At 35.6% G+C, this 23,469-nt stretch overlaps 1 protein-coding gene across 1 annotated transcript in view; it reads right to left on the reverse strand.

Annotated features, from left to right (window-relative positions):
- LOC150103456 (protein KTI12 homolog) overlaps positions 1–23,469 on the reverse strand; it is an 86,689-nt gene that overhangs the window by 46,768 nt on the left and 16,452 nt on the right. The window contains exons 2-4 of the mRNA XM_090398238.1: positions 19,562–19,613; positions 11,576–11,628; positions 5,790–5,845 (exon numbers count right to left, since the gene is read on the reverse strand). Coding sequence (XP_090254364.1) covers positions 5,790–5,845; positions 11,576–11,628; positions 19,562–19,613 — 161 coding nt within the window. The remainder of the gene's footprint in view (positions 1–5,789; positions 5,846–11,575; positions 11,629–19,561; positions 19,614–23,469) is intronic.

A 23,469-nucleotide genomic window follows, 5' to 3' on the forward strand; every position in this document is an offset into this window, starting at 1 on the left:
TTTATGGAACATAAACCTAAGAGGAGTACAGTTATCCTTGATAACTGTAACCCTTGAACTTTCTTCTTGTAGATAAGCTTATACGTTGGTTAGACATACTTCTAATTTTTTAGGAAATGACAACATAAACTAAATTATTAATAATAAAACTTTAATTATAAAATATAATTCAAAAACTTTAAAAATCCTTAAACTTGAAACTACAGGATCACACACTTAAGATTTCATTAATAAATTTCTATTAACAATTTTATTTCAAACTAATTTATTACACTGGTTTCCATCATCATCAAATTCTGCCACTTACCCTCAAGGGGTGTACAGGATATGATAGTACTATATGAAAAATTTACATCATTACTAACTTCCTATCTAACAACCCGTCTGTTACTTGTCAAGATTCAAACATTATCAGATCTTATATTTCTATCTTCTAAGGCACTTTTCACTGTATATCGACCTATTTTGGTCTTCTTCTGGATCTTTTTCCTGCCAACCTAGACAACACTTGTTTTGCTAATCTTTCTTGCCCATTCTGTTTAAGTGACCATACCACCTGAGATTAACTCTGCTAATGCATTCCTGGATGCTGACAATGTCAAGTTCTTTCCTAATATCCTCATTTTTAATATGATATTGCCATTGATGCTATCTGTTCACGCCTCTAATCTTTCTCAGAACTCTCATATCTGCGGTCTCTAGTCTTTGGTCAAGTGTTTTACTTCTGACCCAGCTCTCAGATCCATAAGTTAAAACTGGTTTGAACACTGTCTTGTATACAGCTAATTTAGTGTTCCGACTAATTTCTTTCTTATTCCATATGAATTTATTCATTTGACTTCCCACCATACCAGCTTTGCTGATTCTGTTGTCTATTTCTATATATAATTTACCATCTTCAGTAAAAATCGTGCCTAAATAGCTGAAATGTTTTACTTGTTCCACAGGTTCTCCATTCACAACACAGTTGACATTTTCAACGAATTCTGCATATTTTCATTGTCTTTCTCTTTTTATTGCTGACCTTCATACCATATCTATTACAACAGCTATTCAATTTAGCCAGAGAATCTTGCAGACTTGTAGCAGATTTATTTAGAAGTATAACATCATCTCCATAAAGCAAAGAGCTGACATTAACATCTCCAATTCTGATATCATGTTTAATACCACTTTCCTTCATAATGTGATCCATATAGATAATGAATAACAGAGGGGATAATGTACACCCTTATCTCACAGAAGATTTAACATTAAACCATCTTTCTGTACATCCTTCAATTCTAACTGCAACACTTACAATTCAAATACAGACTAAGTATTGCATGATATAATGCCCCATTGACACCATAACTGCAGCGTATTGAATAGCTTCTCTCTTGGCGCCTTGTCATATGCCTTTTCCAAATCGACAAAACTTGAATACAGATCCTTGTTATATTCCCATGATTTCTCGACTATTTGTCGTAAAGTGAAGATCTGATCCTGACAGCCTCTATTTGGCCTGAATCCAGCTTGTTCTTCAACAATTCTTCTCAACCGTTTCTCAAGTATACTTGCATAGATCTTGGCAGAAACACTCAGTAAGGAAATACCTCTGTAATTCTCACATGCAGTTTTATTTCCCTTTTTATATATGGGTACTATGAGAGCTCTACTCCAATTATCAGGAATTCATCCCTCTGTCCAGACTTTCTGAACTATACAGTGCAGCCACTGTAAGACTTTTATACCACCATACTTCAACATTTCTGGTCGAATATCATCTACTTCTGCTGCCTTTCCACATTTCAAGCCTTTGATGGCTTTTTCTACTTCAAGTATGGATATGCATTCCTGACTGCATGCCTGGTCAGTGTTTTTTTACCACTGTGCTGTCATCACTGCTTGTTTCATTTAGCAGTTTTTCAAAGTAATTACTCCTTTATCATCTCTAACTCCTTTTACAGCATTCTTTCCTCCATTCCTAAGCTTCTTCAACAACCTCCAGAATATTTTGCCACCTTCTTGATATTTATTTTCTATATTCTTGCCAAAGTCTTCCCATGACTTTTTTTAGCTAGTTTTACACAGTGTTTACCATTCTTACATTTGTCTCTGTATTCTCTAAGAGCACAAGCTGACTTATTTGACAGGAACATTTGATATACTTTCTTCTTTTCCTTCACTGCCTCTTTAACTTCCTGTGTCCATCAGGGAGTTCTGATTTTTTATCCTTACAGACAACCTCACCACATACCTCTCTGGCAGAATCAATCAATGTTTTCTTCAGAGTTTGCCACTGAATCTCCAAGGTTTGATTCCTGTTCTCAAACTCTTTCATTTTTTCTTCAATAATCTTTGTGCATGTTAGTCTACAGTTCACATCTGAGAGCTGCTCAACTTTTATTCGATTTAAAACTTTCTTACATGTTATTCTTTTCAATATGAAATTCAATTTTATCTTGCTCAAGACTAAATAGTGATCACTTCCAATTTCAAATCCTCTGTACACTCTGGTGTCCTGCACCAGGGAGAAAACATCACTATCAACAATAACATAGTCAATGAGACTTTTCTTATTCCTTGCCTCTTCTCTCCATGTGAATTTGTGCACATTTTTATGTTGGAACATGGTGTTAGTAATAACCAGTCCATGTCCTGAGCAGAAATCCAACAGATATTTGCCATTATTATTAGCTTTGCTCTTTTCTCCAAATTTTCCCAAAATATTTTTGTATGTCTCACAATCATTTCCTACTCTGCTATTTAGATCCCCAACAAGGACCAACTTTTTATTTTTCATTGTGTCAGTTGCTTTTTCTAAAGCATCAAAAAATTCCTCCACTTCTACCTTAGAAGAACCTTCTGTGGGACCATAGGCACAAATAAGTCTCATTGTCCAGTTCCCCATTCTCATATTTGCCCACATTACTCTACTTGAGACTGACTGCCATTCAAGAAGATTAGCCTTGTATTTTGTGTTGAATACTATGGCTACTCCTTCTTTTCCTCGATTGTCATTGCCTGAATATAACATTTTGTATTTGTTGCTCAGAAAGATCTCACCAGTTTTGGTCTTTTTTGTTTCAGTCACCCCTATTATGTCGATCTGGTACTTATCTAATTCCTCAGCTAGCTCCATTTCTTTGCCATTCAGGCTTCTTACGTTGATAGTACCAATCTTTAACTCTGGTGATGTTGAGTTGGGGTTTGTTTCCAGATTTGTTCCAGTAGCTGAATTTTTGCAGTTCGCCCTGGTTCCCTGGCGAAAACAACGGGGGCCTTGTTTAACTGGGCAACGCCCCAGCCGGCATGAAATTTTGTCATGTAATACCATCATTTTTTATTTTGGTTTAACCAATAAGAATACAATTTGGTCGGCTAAATCCCAAATTGCCAGCCCATCCTCGTTCATTCAGTATTCAAGTAGATACCCAACAGGGTGCACCACGAGAAGGTGAGGATTGGACATTAGGTCAGAAGCCCTGGTTGGTTCTCCGCATTCCTTTAAAGGCTATGTGGAGGTCTCCTCTCAGTTATACAGCTTTGACCCTTAAGCACCCCTCTTCATCATCATCAAATTCCTGCCATGTACCCTCAAGGGGTGTACAGGATATGATAGTACTACATGAAAAAAATTACATCATTAATTTCCTATCTACAATTTTCCTCCGAATCAGTCTGTTACTTATCAAGACTCCAACATTATCAGATCTTATATTTCTATCGTCTTTTGGGCATTTTGTACCGTATCAATCCACCTATATCTTGGTCTTCCTCTATATTAATATCAATCCACCTACACGTGGGTTAATGAAGCAGCAAATCATCTTGTAAAATTTGTTATTATTGTTATGTATATTTATATCGCTTTATTTTCTAAGAATTTTCTTTTTATACATTTTACACAGTATTACATAATATCCAATCATTACTGGAATTATCCAAACTTTTGCGAATACTACACTTTTTTTTTTTTTGGCCAGCAGTTCTGTCTTATCAATAATAGATATCTCACATATGCTAGTAGTTATCTGTTCTTATACACTTCTTACAATATATAGAAGTACAGCAATCCCTCGATTAATATGCTCTTTAAAACAGGCGCATTAATCGAAACGCACTAATTGAATATAATAACCTATGGGAAAATGCATAATTTATTCCTCAGATTTCTTTTTTGACCCTTAATTTTTTTTTATAAAAGAATTAGGCTCAGGCCAAGTTAAAGGAAAACCATGAAGCTGAAAGACAATAAAATGTTAGATCCTGAATGGAGAACTTTACAAGCAAATTCTTTATTCAGGATTTAACATACCAAATATTACTAATTATGGAGATACCTGCACATCAGCACATAATTATCAAAATTTTCTCGTGTCATGTGATAATATGTATTATATATGTAAGTTATTCAGTTATTCCTGTATAACTGAATTCAGAAGCAGAGAATTTTGTGTTGGAAAGTGAGAATTGTGTAAGGGAATTGTTAAATTATTTGTAAATCCCATTAAGCTGTCTGGTACATTACAAAATTTACAAACAGATAATAAGTGGTAATCCAAAATAATCGTATGCAATCTGTATGAGTCGTATGACGGTATGGCCCTATTGCCTCTTTTGCAAATTTTACTGGTTCTCTCTTCACCAGGGTCAGTCTCTAGGCATTTCTGTTTAAAAACTTAGATTGTACGAAAACTATTTTCAAATTTTTTCTGTGAAACCTCTTTGGGCTTGTCAGTGATTAAATTTTCTTCTTATTCTTCAGGATCTTCCCGCTGTGCATCTAAATTTAGCAGGTCGGAATCACTCAACTTCTCAGAATGAAATTTAATTAACTTAGATTCATTTGAAAAGCCTCTAAGATCATTTGCACAATGTGGAAGAATGTGCTCCCGTGTGGGGACACCTGTAACCCCCCATCGGGCGCATCCCCTGGTGGCGGATCGGGGAATGCTCGTCATAGTTTACTATGAAGGGTAGGAGGGAAATAAAATACCTCCCGCAGACCAACAGGATAGCACTTCCCTCATAGGCCGGTCTGGGGACCTCGAAGGTGGCAGCCCCACCACCAGACTCGGGTGCTGAAGGCTAATCCCCTGCACACCTTAAAATTTCACTCATTAAAAGAAATAACAAAGAGATAGCCAAACTGCCTAAATGGTTAACGACAAAGCGAGGAAAAAGGTACATAAGATACGGAACATAGAAGGAAATTGAATGACACTCGTAATGGAAAACCACTCCCACTGAATATGCTGCATGCAAGCAAAACAGATTTATTGTAGTTCTAAACATAGCAGCTAACTAAGCACATTGCCTAACATCCTCTTTTAAATGTTCAATTCCAGAAAATAAACATTGCCTAACATCCTCTTTTAAATGTTCAATTCCAGAAAATAAACATAAAATAAACATAATTGATACAGATTGCATACAATGTATGTAAAGCAAAAAAAAAATATATATATATATATATAACTTGAAATCAGTTTGGATTACATTTGAGATATTTGATATCATCCAGACACTTCACAAATAAAATTGCAACTAACATGTGCTGTACAAGCTTTGTGAAAATGCGACTGCACAGAAGCAGTTTTTGCACATGTAGACACTGCACAGTGCAAATGTGTTAACTTTTGGCAGTGAGATATATAGCCTTTTTTTTTTTTTTTTTTTCATGGGAAGGATCTGGACCACTTGTCTTGCCTACACATATTCAATCCATGTATATGTTGTATTAAATAAAATATTAAAAAAAAATTCTTTTATATAAAAGGAACTGGCTACATGAAGCTACTTACCACACAATGTGTTGTTTTACATGACTTCACTAAACAATACAGCTCATACCGATAACCTATCATGAATAAAAAAAAAAGTATTTTATGTAGTATTATTCATCTAAAAGCAATTTTTAAATAAACTTAGTTTGAATAAAAAAATTTACTGGTTAAAAAAATTCAAAAATATCTGAAGAGAGGAGAAGTTATCCAATATTCTGGTAGGTAAGAACCATTTATATTAGAACACTACTTACAACAAAGATATCAGCATCTCTTCCAGCTTGGGCAGTAGAATTGGAAAAGGGAAGCCAGATAAAATGCAGAAAAATCTATGGAGGTTTAAAAAAGCTGAAGTTAGTTTAGAATATGGAGAGCAGTGTAAATAGCAGATGGAAACCTTGATCCAGCAAAAAGAGGATTCCAGATCTAGTATTCCATGGAAGAGAATGCAATTACATATAAGTACCATCTCTATTGCAGAAGGGATCAGAGTGCAGTTCAGACAGTTAATATCTATACTGGCTGGTTACTGTACCTGCAAATCTGAGGTTCAGCTAAAAATTACATTTAACTGAATCTCCAATTCTGGCAGAGTACATCAACTGCAATTGTGTTCAGGCTGCAAATTTTTGTGAATTACATACAAAAGTGTTACTTATGTTAGTTTTTTTTTCACATGTTTGGTTCCTGAGCAAGGTTATTTAGCTGCAGTGATTAATTTTATTTTAATGGTTGTCATGGAAGAAGGGATATGCAGTAAGAGAGGATGTCTTAGATATACCAATACAGAGAGCACTCCTTGGACTCCCTTCATGCCATGCCTGGAAGCATAAGTAGCAGATATATGCAGCTGACTGAAAAGTATCTTGATGCATCACAATCAGGACTGATCTTATGTATTATCCAGTAGCTGGTTTGCATAAACATTTTACTTCTATACCCTCAAATGGAGGACACTTAAGTTGCAACAACAGAGTTTTTGGTAAGAAATAATGTAAGTAAAGTAAGAAGTAAAGTCATCAAGAGGTATTTGGTAATGTCCTCGAAGTACGAAGACACACAGAAGTTGGAATGCTTACTCTGGAGTCCAAATATGGAATATCAACCATTTCAGGCATCTAATTTTATTTATTTCGTATGATGATACAATGGCCATGAGTCCCTTTTACAGGGAGGTACAGGACCATTTCAATTGCCCCCTATTTTTATCTGGACTCAGGACCGGCATAGCTGACGAATCAGGCCTATGGCTGGGCGGGATCGTTTCTTGTATTCCTGACTGTAATTGAAGTAAAAGACTGTAAAAGAATCCTGACTGAAATATTCCTGACCGTAATCTGTGTGTGTACACAGGACTGGTTTGCTTGTTCTGGGAGACGAAAACTAGAGTTTCCAGGTGAATAAACCCCCTACCTCCATATGAGACAAGTTAACTCACCTTTTGTCGAAAGAGAATAGATAAAGTTCCTCATGTCATGGACGGGAACTGAACCCAGGTCTTTCCAACCAAAGGGCGTTTATACTGACTGAGCTACTGAGGCTCTAGGCATTTAATAAGCAAAGTGGTAGTAGTGATTCATTGTGCAAAGAAGACTGTCTATCAACTAGCAAAAGTGAAATCAAAGGATACTTCCAGAGAATAATACAGCCATGGATGTCTTCTGGATTTTATTAAAGTCATCAATGATAAAATAATGCAGTTTTAAAAGAAGAAAATCAGAAATTAACTAGAAAAAAATGAAATGCAAAAGAAATTAATGACATCAAAATCTGGCTAAATTACCTAGGAACATCATCTAATTACCTAGGAACATCATCTAAAGCAAGCAATATTAAAATTTTAGACATTATGGAAGAGTCAATAGAGCCTATTAAGTATCCTTAATATTTCCAGTATTCTGCAAACTGAAGATAAGGAAGTTAGGCAGATCAGAGAATTCCAATAATAAACAAAACAAAATCAAACTATACTGTTAAATTCAGAGGCAGGATGAAAGACAATTGCATAAAAAGAAACATCATGCACAATTTGGGATTTAGACAGTATATTTTCCAATCAGGAGATATATGTATATTGATCATGTCTTTATTAGAAACATAACTTACAGTATAGATATGGCAATCAGAATATGTAAGTACAAGATAATAGAACATTTCTCTATGATAGTCAAAATTCTTATATAGTGAAACCTGTGGAGTATTCATAACTAAAAAATCACATGTATGCCACAGTAATTAACTTTTTAATATGTAAATATTTTGTCTTACTTATCATAAGACATCATCAATACAGTTATTCAACAACAATTGCAATTACATTAAAAGAGTAATCATAATGGGAGACTAATTATTCAAACATTGATTGGGTAGCAGTAGAATCTCATGAGAAGAATGAAAATGCATTTATTGAGCTGTTCCAGGACAACTTTCTCAAGCAGCAGACAGAAGGAACTTGAGATCAAAGAGTGTTAGATTTGATTATAGTGTCAGAGGGTGTTTCACAGTTAAATGCAACTATTCTGCCTCCGGTTGGACAGTGATCATGAAGTACTTACTTTGGAAGTGACTAAATTTATGAATGTTCCCTTCAGAAAAGGTTACATGCTGAACAACAAAGCAGGAATTATGACAAACTGAGAAGTATACTGAGTTCATTGGAATGGGATCGGTTGCTGGATGGGAAGAATATCAACTATGCATGGGAAACATTTAAATAATACTTAAATGATGCGATATCAGAATGTGTCCCGAGATTTTGAAGAATAAACAGAGTAGGAGTCAAATGGATGTGTACAGGAAAACCTCACTCAATGTGAATTTGATACGCACGTTAATCAGTTAATGTGATTTTTTTATGTTATGCGAAATTTTTTGTCACCAATCTGCAGTGAGCGGAAAAGCTGGAAGTCATTAAGAGACATGAAAGTGGCACTTGTAATACAACGATTGTGGGAGACCTCAGATACAGCAAGTCTATAGTTTGGACTATATTAAATAAGAGCAAGGAATACAAAGAACAAGGAAAAGTTGCTACTGTTTTTTAAAGCATGCAGATCATCCAAAATAGAAGCCATTTAATGAGTGAGATGGAGCATCTTCAATCACTCTGGATTGAAGATTATAACCAAAAAATAATACCTCTTAATACAAGGATTATTCAGGCAAAAGCTCTCAATATTTTTACTTCATTGAAAGAGAACAAATTTCAAGAGGAACGTGAAAGCTTTACTGCAAAGTTTAGGATGGTTTGACCGTTTTAAAAATCAAACTGGACTGCATAACGTAAGAATAACTGGAGAATCTGCTAGTGATGATAAAGATTCTGCAGGCAAGTTTCTGAAGAATTGCAAAGCATAATTCATGAGGGTGATTATGACAATCGGCAAATATTCAACATCAACGAAATTGGTCTCTTTTGGAAATGCCAACAAAAACTTTCCTAGCTAACACTGAAGCATCTCAACCAGGAAAGAAAGTATCTAAAGATCATCTTACATTTTTATTAGGAGGCAATGCAGAAGGCAACTTTAAACTCAAGCCTATGTTAGTTTATCATGTGTGTGCAAAATTCAAGATCTAACATTGAAGAAATCAGCACAATTGGAAAAGAACTTGGATTTAATGAACTGGATAATGAAGACGTGAGAAACTTGCTTGTTTGCATTCAGAACATTTAAGAGAGAATAATCTCTTTCAACTAGAAGAACAGCGTGCATATGAAGAAGATGATAAGGAGTGAGAACAAGAAGAGAATGTTATGACTAAGAAGCTAACTGTAAAAGAGCTTGAACTAGTTTTCAATCACATTGAGCATGCTAAGAAAATTTTGTTTGATGCTGATCCTGACATGGAACGAAGCTTTGAAGTCCGTCGAAATCTTGATAAAGCGATCGCCAGCTATCTCAAATTGCATGATAAGATGAAAAAGTCGAGCATGGTTCAAACATCTTTACTTAATTTTTTGTAAAAAAAAGTAGCTCAATCAAATGTTTAGACATTAAATAAAAATTTAAGCAATTGATTTTTATTAACTTTGATGATTTTATCCTCTAATATAGCTTATACTGTAATTTATTTTCCAAATTTACGCTAAGGGATGGATGAATTATAATCATTCCTATTGTTTATTGTATTCGCTTAATGCGCATTAATTGATGGATTAATTAATCGCATTAAGCAAGATTTTCCTGTAATCTTATTAAGCAAGAGATTCTGGTGATGTGGAAGGAATACTATGTGCATAAGGGTGATGTATGTTATGAAAATTATAAGCAGCAGGCTAGATTAGTTACAACTATTGTACTTAGAGCTAATTATGAAAAGGAACTGGCTCTGCATGCTAAAGACAACTCAAGAATTCTATCGATACGCTGCAAGTAAAAGAAAGAATGAATATGAAAGAATAACTTCTAAATGCAGATGGCGTGAGGGTAACAGATGCAGAAGAGGTTGTTCAACTAATGAGTGCCCATTTTGTTGAAAAGCTATCGACCTGGTACACAACATTGAGCTCACTGCTACCTCTTCACTGGATGAAGAAACTCAGGTGTGTGAGAATGAGATATTAGAGCTGTTGCACAAACTGAATAAGAATTCAGCAACAGGGACTGATGGGATATCAGCACATGTGCTAAAAGAGTGTTCAGCTGAACTGGCTATTCCAATTGAGTCTCAGAACAGGGAAGATTCCATCAGGAATCGAAAGAATGTATTGTAATCCCACTGCACAAGGCTGGTTCAAAGACTGATGTATCCAACTATCAACTAATTATTATCCCTGGAGTGGTGGTGAAGGTTTTAGAAAAATTGGTTAGGACTCGCATTCAGAAATGGGTTGACATTGAATCTTTACTTTGCAATGAGCAAAATGGGTTTACTAAGGGAAGGTCATGTTTTAGCAACTTGTTCACATTCAATAACAAAAGGTACCATTGAACTAGACAAGGGGAATAGATACATTATGATGCTTTTGGATTTTGCTAAGGCTTTCGACAGAATACAGCATGGTAGACTGTTGCATAAATTGGAGAAATTGGGTTTGGATTATGGAATATTAGCACGGATAAGAGGATAGCTGATTGACAAATATCAAAAAGTGGGGGTTGTGAGCCTGCAAGATTTAAGGTAACTAATGGTGTATTATTACAAGGATCAGCGATTGGTCCACTGTTGTTCAATCTGTACACTAATGATATTGGGAAGGATTTGATAGGCGACATACAGCTATTTGCTGATGATGAGATCCTGGTGATATGCAGTACTTGCAGAATGATTTGAATAGGCTGGAACTGTGGATGTCAGTAAATGTAAAATCATTCACTTTAGCATGATGAAACTGATGAGGCTAGTGATCTTGGAGTGTTAGTAGAAAGGAAGTTGAAGTTCAGGGCCATGTAGCAAAGATTGCAAATACAACTCAAAAGATAATTGCAATGCTGAAACAAACATTCATATGTAAAGATAAGGATGTAAACATAAAGATTCACTTTTAAGAATAAAAAATTTTGAGGCAAAATTTTTTATTATTATAAGTGAGTCAATATAATTTTTTGAATTCATAAATTGTTTATCTAGTTATTGCACATCAACAACAAAAAAAATTAATTAAACTGATGTTATTAAATTTGTTTCAACAAAAAGCAAAACTAGTGAACCTAAAAAGTTTATGGATTTGAATATGAAATTTTGTATCAATGTACAAGTTCAAAAAAGGTAAATGTATAACTGTTTTGCATGCTGATTTAACTTTTTTTTTTGTTTTTCCAGTTATATTTTCTTATGATTTTCAGTAATCCCAAACTTGCCTTTTATATAATTAGATGAATCCAGAATCACTACGGTATCCTTTGATATATGCCTGGAAAAATAAATTAATTTAGTAATTTACTAATGTATAAATTTATTAATGATGTAAAGTATTCACATATGATTAATATTTTAAGTAAATATGAAAAAATAATAAATGCCAATTAGAAGTTCAATAATTAATTATAACAAATACCATACTGCTTACTGTAATGCAAAACAAAAATAATCACAATATTGAAAAATAAACTCTCAAGTATTCTTTTTTGCTGGTTAGTTCCTTATAAACAAGTTCCTGAGTTACACTGTTTCTTGCATACAGTATTTCAGTTGTTTTTATATTGGTAACATCATTAACGCTGCCACTACCTTTTTGGGCTAACAGATACTACAATAGTGGTCAATTTACTCAGTTAAGTCTATTTATTTATTTATTTATTTTTATATGACTTAAACCACAAAATATTGTAAACCTATATTACATTAGTTCTATAGGTAGGCTAAGATTTGGTTTTCTATTTTATTAATTTTATATAATTCTTTGGTATTTTTTATTTAATCAGAACTCTGCTCTAGAGACCAAACACAGAACTTTTTCAAGCCACTTCAGGAATGCAATGAGTGGGAGATAAATTTCACCAGGCGATGAAATTCATTTCACACCTAGACAATTGCAAATATCTGTGTCCACAATGGGATTTAAACTTGATAGCTTGATGGCTAGAGAGTGGATATGCTAACAACTCGGCCAACCAGCCTGACTTGAAAGCAGTGCAAAGATAAATTTAAATACTAATATTTGGAATTTTCAGCCAATTAACCAGGTACTCGTGAACTGATCTTTTCAGTTTTTAATGCAATTACTGTATAGCACCTTTAAACTTATGCCTAATAAATGGGAATCTTACATTCAACTCATTCACTTAATGGTGCTATTTTGACCTAGTAATGAGTTCGAATTAAAAATCCTCATTTACCATTATTGTATATAATTTTTCTACAATAAGTTTTATTAAATTATTTTTTTCTTCTTATTGTAGATCAACATTTTTAATTTAACTCATCATAAATTAAAATCCATTATAAAATGGGTTTCTATCAACAATTAATTAATCAACCATTTTTTAATTCTCTATATATTGGATATTCTATTTCATTGCTTTGTGTGTAAATCATAACAAACAACTATGATTTCTTTATGTTGGATGAACTCCTCAAAAGATACACAATTTGAGACTAAGTAATAAGTAGCTAAAACTAAACAGGCATGCGAGCACATACACTGTGCATTTATTAAATTCATCCACAACTTACATGCCATGACTCATCATCAAATTCCCGACATGTACCTTCAAGGGGTGTACAGGATATGATAGTACTACATGAAAAATTTACACCATTACTAACTTCCTATCTACAGTTTTCCTCCAAATCAGTCTATTAGTTGTCAAGACTCCAATATTATCATTATCAGATCTTATATTTCTATCATCTAAGGCACATTTTACCATATCAATCCCCATATATCTTGGTCTTCCTCTGGGTCGTTTTCCTGCCAACCTGGCAGAGAACATTTCTTTTGCTAATCTTTCCTTGCCCATTCTGTTTATACCACCTGAGATTAGCTCTGCTAACGCATTCCTGGATGCCGACAATGTCAAGTTCTTTCCTAATATCCTCGTTTTTAATATGATATTGCCATTGATGCCATCTGTTCACGGCTCTAATCTTTCTCAGGACTCTCATATCTGCGGTCTCTAGTCTTTGGTCAAGTGTTTTACTTCTGACCCAGTTCTCAGATCCATAAGTTAAAACTGGTTTGAACACTGTCTTGTATACAGCTAATTTAGTGTTGCGACTAATTTCTCTCTTATTCCATATGAATTTATTCAATTGACTTCCTACCATACCAGCTTTGTTGATTCTGTTGTCTATTTCCATATTTAATTTACCATATTCACTAAAAATCGTGCCTAAGTAGCTGAAATGTTTTACTTGTTCCGCAGGTTCCCCGTTCACAACACAGTTGACATTTTCAACAATTCTACCTATTTTCATTGCCTTTGTCTTTTTAATGCTGACCTTCATACCATATCTATTACAACAGTTATTCAATTTAGTCAGGGAATCTTGCAAACTTGTAGCGGATTTATTCAGAAGTATAACATCATCTGCATAAAGCAAACAGCTGACATTAACATCTCCAATTCTGATATCATGTTTAATACCACTTTCCTTCATAATGTGATCCATATAGATAATGAATAACAGAGGGGATAATGTACACCCTTGTCTCACAGCAGATTTAACATTAAACCATCTTTCCGTACATCCTTCAATTCTAACTGCAACACTTACAACTCAAATACAGACTAAGTATTGCATGATATAATGCCCCATCGACACCATATAACTGTAGCGTATTGAATAGCTTCTCTCTTGGCACCTTTTCATATGCCTTTTCCAGATTGACAAAACTTAAATACAGATCTTTGTTATATTCCCATGCTTTCTCTACTATTTGTCATAAAGTGAAGATCTGATCTTGACAGCCTCTATTTGGCCTGAATCCAGCTTGTTCTTCAAGTTTTCTTCCATAATTCTTCTCAACCGTTTCTCATGTATACTTGCATAGATCTTGCCAGGAACACTCAGCAGGGAAATACCTCTGTAATTCTCAAATGCAGTTTTATTTCCCTTTTTATATATGGGTACTATGAGAGCTCTACTCCAATCATCGGGAATTCATCCCTCTGTCCAGGCTTTCTGAACTATGCAGTGCAGCCACTGTAAGACTCTTATACCACCATACTTCAGCATTTCTTGTCAAATATCATCTACTCCTGCTGCCTTTCCACATTTCAAGCCTTTGATGGCTTTTTCTACTTCAAGTATGGATATGTATTCCTGACTGCATGCCTGGTCATTGTTTTTTACCACTGTGCTGTCATCACTGCTTGTTTCATTTAGCAATTTTTTGAATAATTACTCCATACTTCAAGGATATCTTTTTCTCCCGTTTTTCATGTCAACTTTATCATCTCCGACTCCTTTTACTGCACACTTTCCTCCATTTCAAAGCTTCTTCAACAGCTTTCAGAATATCTTACCACCTTCTTGATATTTATTTTCTATGTTCTTGCCAAAGTCCTCCCATGACTTTTGTTTAGCTAGTTTTACACAGTGTTTAGCTTTCTTACATTTGTCTCTGTATTCTCTAAGAACAAAAGCTGACTTATTTGCCAGGAACTTTTGATATGCTTTCTTCTTTTCCTTCACTGCCTCTTTAACTTCTTGTGTCCACCATGGAATCCTGATTTTTTCTATCCTTGCAGACAACCTCACCACATGCCTCTCTGGCTGAATCAATCAGGGTTTTCTTCAAGGCTTGCCACTGAATCTCCAAGGTTTGGTTCCTGTTCTCAAACTCTTTTATTTTTTCTTCAATAATCTTTGTGTATGTTAGTCTACAGTTCACATCTGAGAGCTGCTCAACTTTTATTCGCTTTAAAACTTTCTTACATGTTATTCTTTTCAATATGAAATTCAATTTTATCTTGCTCAAGACTAAATAGTGATCACTTCCAATTTCAAATCCTCTGTACACTCTGGTGTCCTACACCAGGGAGAAAACATCACTATCAACAATAACATAGTCAATGAGACTTTTCTTATTCCTTGCCTCTTCTCTCCATGTGAATTTGTGCAGATTTTTATGTTGGAACATGGTGTTAATAATAACCAGTCCATGTCCTGAGCAGAAATCCAACAGATATTTGCCATTATTATTAGCTTTGCTCTTTTCTCCAAATTTTCCCAAAATATTTTTGTATGTCTCACAATCATTTCCTACTCTGCTATTTAGATCCCCAACAAGGACCAACTTTTTATTTTTCATTGTGTCAGTTGCTTTTTCTAAAGCATCAAAAAATTCCTCCACTTCTACCTTAGAAGAACCTTCTGTGGGACCATAGGCACAAATAAGTCTCATTGTCCAGTTCCCCATTCTGATATTTGCCCACATCACTCTACTTGAAACTGCCTGCCATTCAAGAAGATTAGCCTCGTATTTTGTGTTGAATACTATGGCTACTCCTTCTTTTCCTTGATTGTCATTGCCTGAATATAACATTTTGTATTTATTGCTCAGAAAGATCTCACCAGTTTTTGTTTTTTTTGTTTCAGTCACCCCTATTATGTCGATCTGGTACTTATCTAATTCATCAGCTAGCTCCATTTCTTTGTCATTCAGGCTTCTTATATTAATAGTACCGATCTTTAACTCTGGTGATGTTGAGTTGGGGTGTGTTTTCAGATTTGTTCCAGTAGCTGACTTTTCGCTGTTCGTCCTGGTTTCCTGGCAAAAACAACGGGGGCCTTGTTTAACCAGGCGACGCCCTAGCCGGAATGAAATTTTGTCATGTTGTACCATCATTTTTTATTTTGGTTTAACCAATAAGAATACAATTTGGTCGGCTAAATTCCAAATTGCCAGCCCATCCTCGTTCATTCAGTATTCAAGTAGATACCCAACAGGGTGCACCACGAGAAGGTGAGGATTGGACATTAGGTCAGAAGCCCTGGTCGGTTCTCCGCATTCCTTTAAAGGCTATGTGGAGGTCTCCTCTCAGTTATACAGCTTTGACTCTTAAGCACCCCCATGACTTTGGACCCCATGCCATGACTTTGGTCCTTAATTCATCAGGACCTAGTGAACTTATTTATTTCCTGACGAAGTGCTAAGAAGTGTTCTAAAGAGACAGCGATCCATGCAGAAGCTTCTAGTAGATAAGCATATATAAAATAAATTGGCATATCAATCATTCTGAAAAATCCTTCAACAGACTGGGGGAAAAAAAAAAAAAAAACTGAAAGTAAAATGTTTGGTTTTCACTGTGAATTTGGACAAAGGCATAGATCGTGTCCATGAGGTTTGACGGTACTTACTGCTTTAGCAACTACTGTATATATCTAAGAATTGGCTGATGATTTTTAGAGTAAGCAACAACTAGCTAAAACTAAAAAGGCATGTGAGCCTTTTTAGTTTTACATGCATATGTGTGCATACATGCATCTACACATGTTTATTTCAGGACATGGGAAATTATCTCCTGATGAGGTGACAAGAAATCTCTTGAAGAGATACTGGTCCATGCAGAATTGATTTTCAACATTTTCTGAAGCAACTGTTGGATATATGGAAATATATTCAACAGTTGCTTCAGATTGGAATAAACCATATCCCTGTCACAGGCAATTCTTGTTCCACCTCATTCCACAGCTAAGCTGAGATCTGGTGACTGCAAGACACATTATTTTGTTGGATGTGAGCAACAAGAAACACTTGTTGTCAGCAATGTTCAAGTTGAAAGTGAAAGAAAGATGGCCTAACACATGCTAGATCACTTAGCACAACACATCCACTTGAATCATGCTGCCATCATATACAGTACTAGCTCCACCATGAGCATCATGGAACAGCTACAACTGGGCTTTGTTGAATCAGGTGACCTTTCCGCTCCAAGTGCTGTGTCTAGTAGTAATGTCCTATATATAGAGAACCACTGCTTGAGTACAGTTAACAGAAGTGGAATTCTGTGAAGTTGCATACTGTTATAACCCCATCCACAACAAGATATAATATAATAAAAATACAGGAATGGATTGATGAAAATGAGATACTGTACAGAGGACAGCATGGCTTTGTGAAGGGTAGATCATGCCTCAGTAACTTGCTCAAGTTTTATAACAAGGTGACGGCTGAACTGGATAAGGGCAATGGGTTTACAGTGATACTGCTGGACCTGGCAAAGGCGTTTGACAGGATACCACATGGAATTCTAATCCGTAAACTACAACATATGGGAATGGATATAGGGTTGGTGAGATGGATAGCTGGGTGGTTGATGGAGAGATATCAAAGAGTAGTTTATTCAGGAGTAGAGTCCAAAAAACGGCCTGTGACTAGTGGTGTGCCACAGCGTTCTGTTCTTGGACCACTGCTGTTTAATCTGTTCATTAACGATATAGGGAAGGGTCTAAGTGGGACAGTTCATTTGTTCGCTGATGATGCAAAGTTGGGTAGGGTGATAGTGAATGCAGAAGATGTCAAAGTCTTGCAAGATGACTTAGATAGATTGGAGTTCTGGACTAAGGAGAATGGATGTCAATTTAATGTGACAAAATGTAAGGTTATGCATTTTGGAGTGAAAAGATTAGCAGCAGTATACCACATTGGTGGAACTGTACTCCAAGAGATTGATGAGGCCAGGGACTTGGGAGTGTTGGTGGATAGGGAGATGAAGTTTAGGGTGCACATTGCGAAAGTAGCTAAATCAGCTCATCAACTCACTTGGTTGTTGAAAAATACCTTGACGAGCAGAGAAAAACAAGTTATTGTACCTCTGTACCGAGCCCTGATAAGACCTCATCTCGACTACTGTGCCCAGATTTGGTCACCTCGGTTCCTTCTTGATGGGGAGGAGGTTGAGAGGATCCAGAGGCAAGTGACTAAGATGATAGCAGGTCTATGGAATGAACCATATGAGAACAGGTTGAAGATTTGTGGGTTGCAGAAACTAGTTGATAGGCGGAAAAGGGGAGACATGATTGAGACATTCAAATTGCTAAAAGGATTCTATAGGATTAATTCAGATGATATTTTTGAGATCAGGACTGGTGGTGGGAGAACTAGGGGACACCCATGGAAGCTGGGCAAGAGCGTGGTTAGCAGGGGTGTTAGAGCTGGGTTCTTTACTTTTAGAGTGGTAAATGAGTGGAATAAGCTGCCAGAGTCTGTTGTGGGTGCTATGACAGTGAGCGAGTTCAAGGCAAGGTATGATAGATACTGTGAGAATGTTGAACAGCTGCGTGAACATGATGTTTAGGGCCTCCCTCGATGAGTCTAAGGACTCCTGGAGTAGCTTGTGGTAATAATAATAATAATAATAATACTTTAACAGGTCCGGTGTTCTCTGACTTCATTAAATGTTCTCAGTTTCTGTTCTTGAATAATTTATAAAACCTAATGTAGGAGAAATCTGCCCTCTCCACATGAGAAAAGCTAACACACCTCTGAAAAAAGCACTTTATTCTGAAGTATATATTGGAAAGTTGAAAAGCTAATAATTAGATGCAAATTGAATTTGTCTTTCCAACTAAGTGACAAATGTCCCGAATGTCTTCACAGTGACATTTCTGAAGCAATGTTTCTCATGTCAGTGACAACCACCAAACTGAAGTCTTTTCAAAATCAAAGGCACATGTTTCATCAGTCATCTGGCTGCTCATATGTTAAATGATGTACCTTGATTAAAATCTTAACAAAAATTAAGATTTTAATGAAGGTAAGAAATACCACTTCACTAGTAACTATCTCCATACATTTTTTTCATTTAATTTTTCCTATTTTGTTGCAGCTGAAACTGAAATATGCCTTTCTTTATAATAGAAAAAATATTATAGAATCAACAGTTACTTAGAACATCCATAGTAAACTTTTGTAAGTGAACATTGCAAATAATTGAATTAGTCCTTGTTTCTGGTATATACTTTTTTTGTGTAATGAAATGAAATGAAATGAAATGCTAAGTTGCATATTTTCATTCTATGCAGAGTAGTATAAAATAAAATGTGAGGCTAAAATTAATATTCATCAATATTGACCATATCTACTTGCAAAGTTACTGTTGTTGTTGTATCTTTGAATAATTTATAAAACCCAATGTTTGATAAAAAAAAGTTTATATGCACATATTTTCCAATGCTGTTGACCTAATTTTCTTTTCCCAGTCCACTTTCAAACTGCTCACTGTCTGAAGGTTGCAAAATAACTCTACCATGGCCTACTTCACTTTAGTTTTTATATTGTATGTATTAGTGAAAAGAAGACTGGAGAATGTATCTTGTATAAAATAATTCTGAAATGAACCACATGAAATCAAATGAAGTTAATGTATAAAATTTTTAACTGAGTTTGAAATCACCTTTGTACTTCTGACTTTAATGTACTTCGTAATTCCTTTTCTTTGCTAGGATCTGCAAAATTAAAATGTGTCTGAATATGCCTTATAGTGTAAAAGTTCTTTCCTATACATAATAAATACCAGGTAAAAGTATGTTAAGTCAGAAATAAAACAGCATGAATTCCTATGTGGCTTAAAAAAACAAAAACAAATATTTATACATTTTATACACGTGCGCACGCACACATCAGCCAAAACATTGACCACTTACTTAGTAGTGCGGTGGGACTCTTTTGGCCATGATGGCTACTGTCATCTTGGCATTAACTTCACTGGAACATGTTCTGAGGTATTCTTTACCAACTAGAGAGAATAATATCCTAGAGATCAGCAACCAAGTGAGATACTGGTGTTGATCAGTGGATGCTGCATTACAAATGTTCACATGAATGTTTAATGGGATTTAAATCAAGAGAATTAGGCAATCAAGAAAGCATATACTTGGATATGCTCTTCAAACCATGATTTTACAATGCAAGCCTTGTGACACAGTGTGTTGTCTTCAGGAAGAATCCACACTCATCAGGCCATATTATCATCACATAGGGAAATACCTGATCAGTAAAAAATATCCAGGTAAGAATTGATGGTCATGGTGTGTTCAAAGAGGATGAGAAGATCCAATGATGTCCATGTGAAAAATCCCCATAGACCTATCTGCTAATGGTGGCAGAATACACTGGTCTATGCATAATGGGTTGAGCCACTTCCAGACTGGTTTTGACCTTTGTTGAGGTCTCATTAGTGGGAGACAGACCTGGGAGAGATACCGAGATTGAAGTAATGCAGAAGTCATATATATCTCATATACAAGTGAACAAAAGGTGCTAGACCTTATTAATAAAAATCTCTGGATGAGAGAAAGACCTTGAAAGTTTTTTACCTCGGTTCTATTATACATTAAAGATGCCAAGAAATTATATACTTGGTTTTAATCTTTTCCCCAAGGAAGCAAAATAATGTTTTGCACATCTGAGTTACTTGTATATAGAGGCAAACAACTTCACATGACTTGCTTCCTTGCATAAAGGATTAAAACCAAGTATATAATTTCTTGGCATCTTTAATGTATAACGGAAGCAATGTAAAAAAAAACTTTCAACATCTTTCTCTCATTCAAAGATTTTTATTAATAAGGCATAGCACCTTTTGCTCACTTGTATATGACTTCTACATTACTTTAACCTTGGTATCTCTCCTGGGTCTAAAATTTTAAGATTAACCGATTATTGATGAAGGAGGGGAAGTGTCCTTTTTAGGACTTCCAGGGTAACGAATGGCAATGCTGTAGCCAATAAAGTTTTAAATGAGGCTCGGCTATTGCCGTTACCCAGCCATGACGAGAGCTTTTAGCTCAATAACACCCCCCATCCACACAGATTTTCTTCATTCAGATGACGGGATAAAGAGTCAAGGACTCAGTCCATCGTCCAGTTCTTTTAAGAACTCTCCTGGGTCTGGTTCTCACTGATGAGACCCGAATAAATGTAGAAACCAGTCAGGTTAGTGGCCCTTTCAATTATGCATAGCATTTTTACACGTCAGAAAGGGTGTGTGCTTTGCATTATGGGATAAATACTAAGGCAAGTGATGTGAAGTCATTAGCCTCTATATACAAGTAGTTCAGATGTGAATATATTTCACACGCAAAACATTGTTTTACTTCCTTGGGTAAAGGATTAAAACCAAGTATATAATTTCTTGGCATCTCTAATATTATATATATATCATCACAAGGCTTCTCTCTACACAGTCTCCTGTATCATTATCACCACAGCTCAAAAACAGCTATCCTTTTCTATATTATAATTAACAAGAAAATATATTCTTGTTTTTTTAATCCTTCATCCAAGTGTATACAAACAACATTTGCACATGAAATAGTATCCTCAAGACCAGTCTATTTGTATACAGAGACCGTTGACTAGTTGTCAAAATATTTGTTGAAGCCGGTCTGAGTAATGACTCTCTTCCCATAATGCTTAGTGATGTACATGCCTAAAAGGAATTGTCTCAGTCACTATAATGCAAAGCACACTTCCTTTTGCATATGTACAACACTAAGCATTACAGGAAGAGTCACTACTCAGACTGGTTTTGACCTTTATTGAGGCATGTTTAAGTGCAGGGATACCTCTCCAAAAACTGAGTGATCTACACGATAACTTTAAATTTCACTAAGCGATCGCTACTAAACTCATTACTCCTGACCTGAATCACTTCAGGACAAGAAACTCAGCAGTGGTTCCACCAGTGACAAGCAGAAATACATTACCAAGAAGCAAGCAAACCCAATGATGAGCATTAAATGTCATCAGTGGGAGCCAGACCAAGAAATACAATATGGTCAAATCAAACAGTATGACTAGTTGTGAAGATACTACTTTAGAGTTGAAGCCAGTCTGAGCAGTGACTCTTAACATAATGCTTAGTGATGTACATGCCCAAAAAGAATTGCCCCAGTCACTATAATGCAAAGCATACTTCCTTTTGCATGTGTACAACACTGAGCATTACCGGAAATCACTACTCAGACTGGTTTCAATCTTTGAGATTTCATCAGTAGGAGCCAGACCCAAAAGTACAGTATGGTCAAATCGATGCAAAAGTCATATTTCCTATATACAAGTAGTAAAATGGTGTATTAAATATTATTAAATATTCCAGATCAGAGATATTTGTAGAAAGTTTTACCACTAGGTTATAAAGTATATTATAATATACTAAAATATATTCTATACTAATTATTATTATTAATGTCAGATCTCCATGGAGTCAGACTCACTGCAGGGAGGTACGCGCTATCACACATAAAGGTTACAAACTATGCCTTAAATTCGATCACTATCAGGCAATGCATCCCACTCACCAACTGCTCTTCATGCAAAGAACCAGCTCTTTACTTCTTAACTCACACCCTCCTTATACAGTTTCTAGGGATGGCCTCTTGTTCTTTTCCCCTCTTGCATTCTATGAAAAATTTCTTCTGATGTTAACCTGGTAACAATCCTCCCAATAAACTTATGTCTCAATTCATATCCTCTCCCTTCCCCTCCTCCTATTCATGAGGCTTTGCAAATTGCATTCACTCAATCATACCCAACATTCCAAAGACCAGTTATCACCTTCATATTCTCTGGAACCTTTCTAACATATGCTCATCACCATTGTCATAATCTGATGCAACAACTTCATAACTTGGTGCAGTGTAGACCCTGAATTTCAGGTCCTTGTCCATCACCACTCCCAGATCTCTACTTCCTTCAGAATTTCCCTACCAAGTGTATGCCTTTGAAATTCCATCATTGCTTACCAACTTTGAGAACTTGACACTATGCAATACAGGCAAAGTGCCTGTATTGTAATTACCTGCCCACTCAATACAATCTAAGTCCTCCTGTGAGGACACAATACCTGCAAACAGTTGCATATCTCTTAAATCCCAATACATTAATACATAATATACAAGTTGAATAACAATGACCCCAAAACAGACCTCTGTGAGACACTGCTAATGACTTTACTCTTTCAGAATACTGCCTCCCTATATACAACTTGCTGATACTGATCTGACCACCAGTCACCTAACTCACTCACTAGTCTGTTATGCAAACCTATTTATTTCAATTTAGTTACCAGCTTGTTGTGTGGCAATCAATCAAACGCCTTTTGCAAAACCTAACTATACCACAAAATATGCATTTAACCCTGAGAACCCATTCTCCAATAACATTATAACTCCAGATATACAGATTGGCCTATAATTTGTATCCATAGTCGTATTACTACCATTATGCAATAGAACCATTTTATCTTCCTTCCACTCCCTTGGGATTTGTGCAATTGTAACTCTTATTAGACAGGTATGC

The sequence above is a fragment of the Typopeltis vanoorti genome, chromosome 9, assembly GCF_054136105.1.
Source record: "Typopeltis vanoorti isolate ZY-2024b chromosome 9, IOZ_Tvanoo_1.0, whole genome shotgun sequence".
NCBI lineage: Eukaryota > Metazoa > Arthropoda > Arachnida > Uropygi > Thelyphonidae > Typopeltis > Typopeltis vanoorti.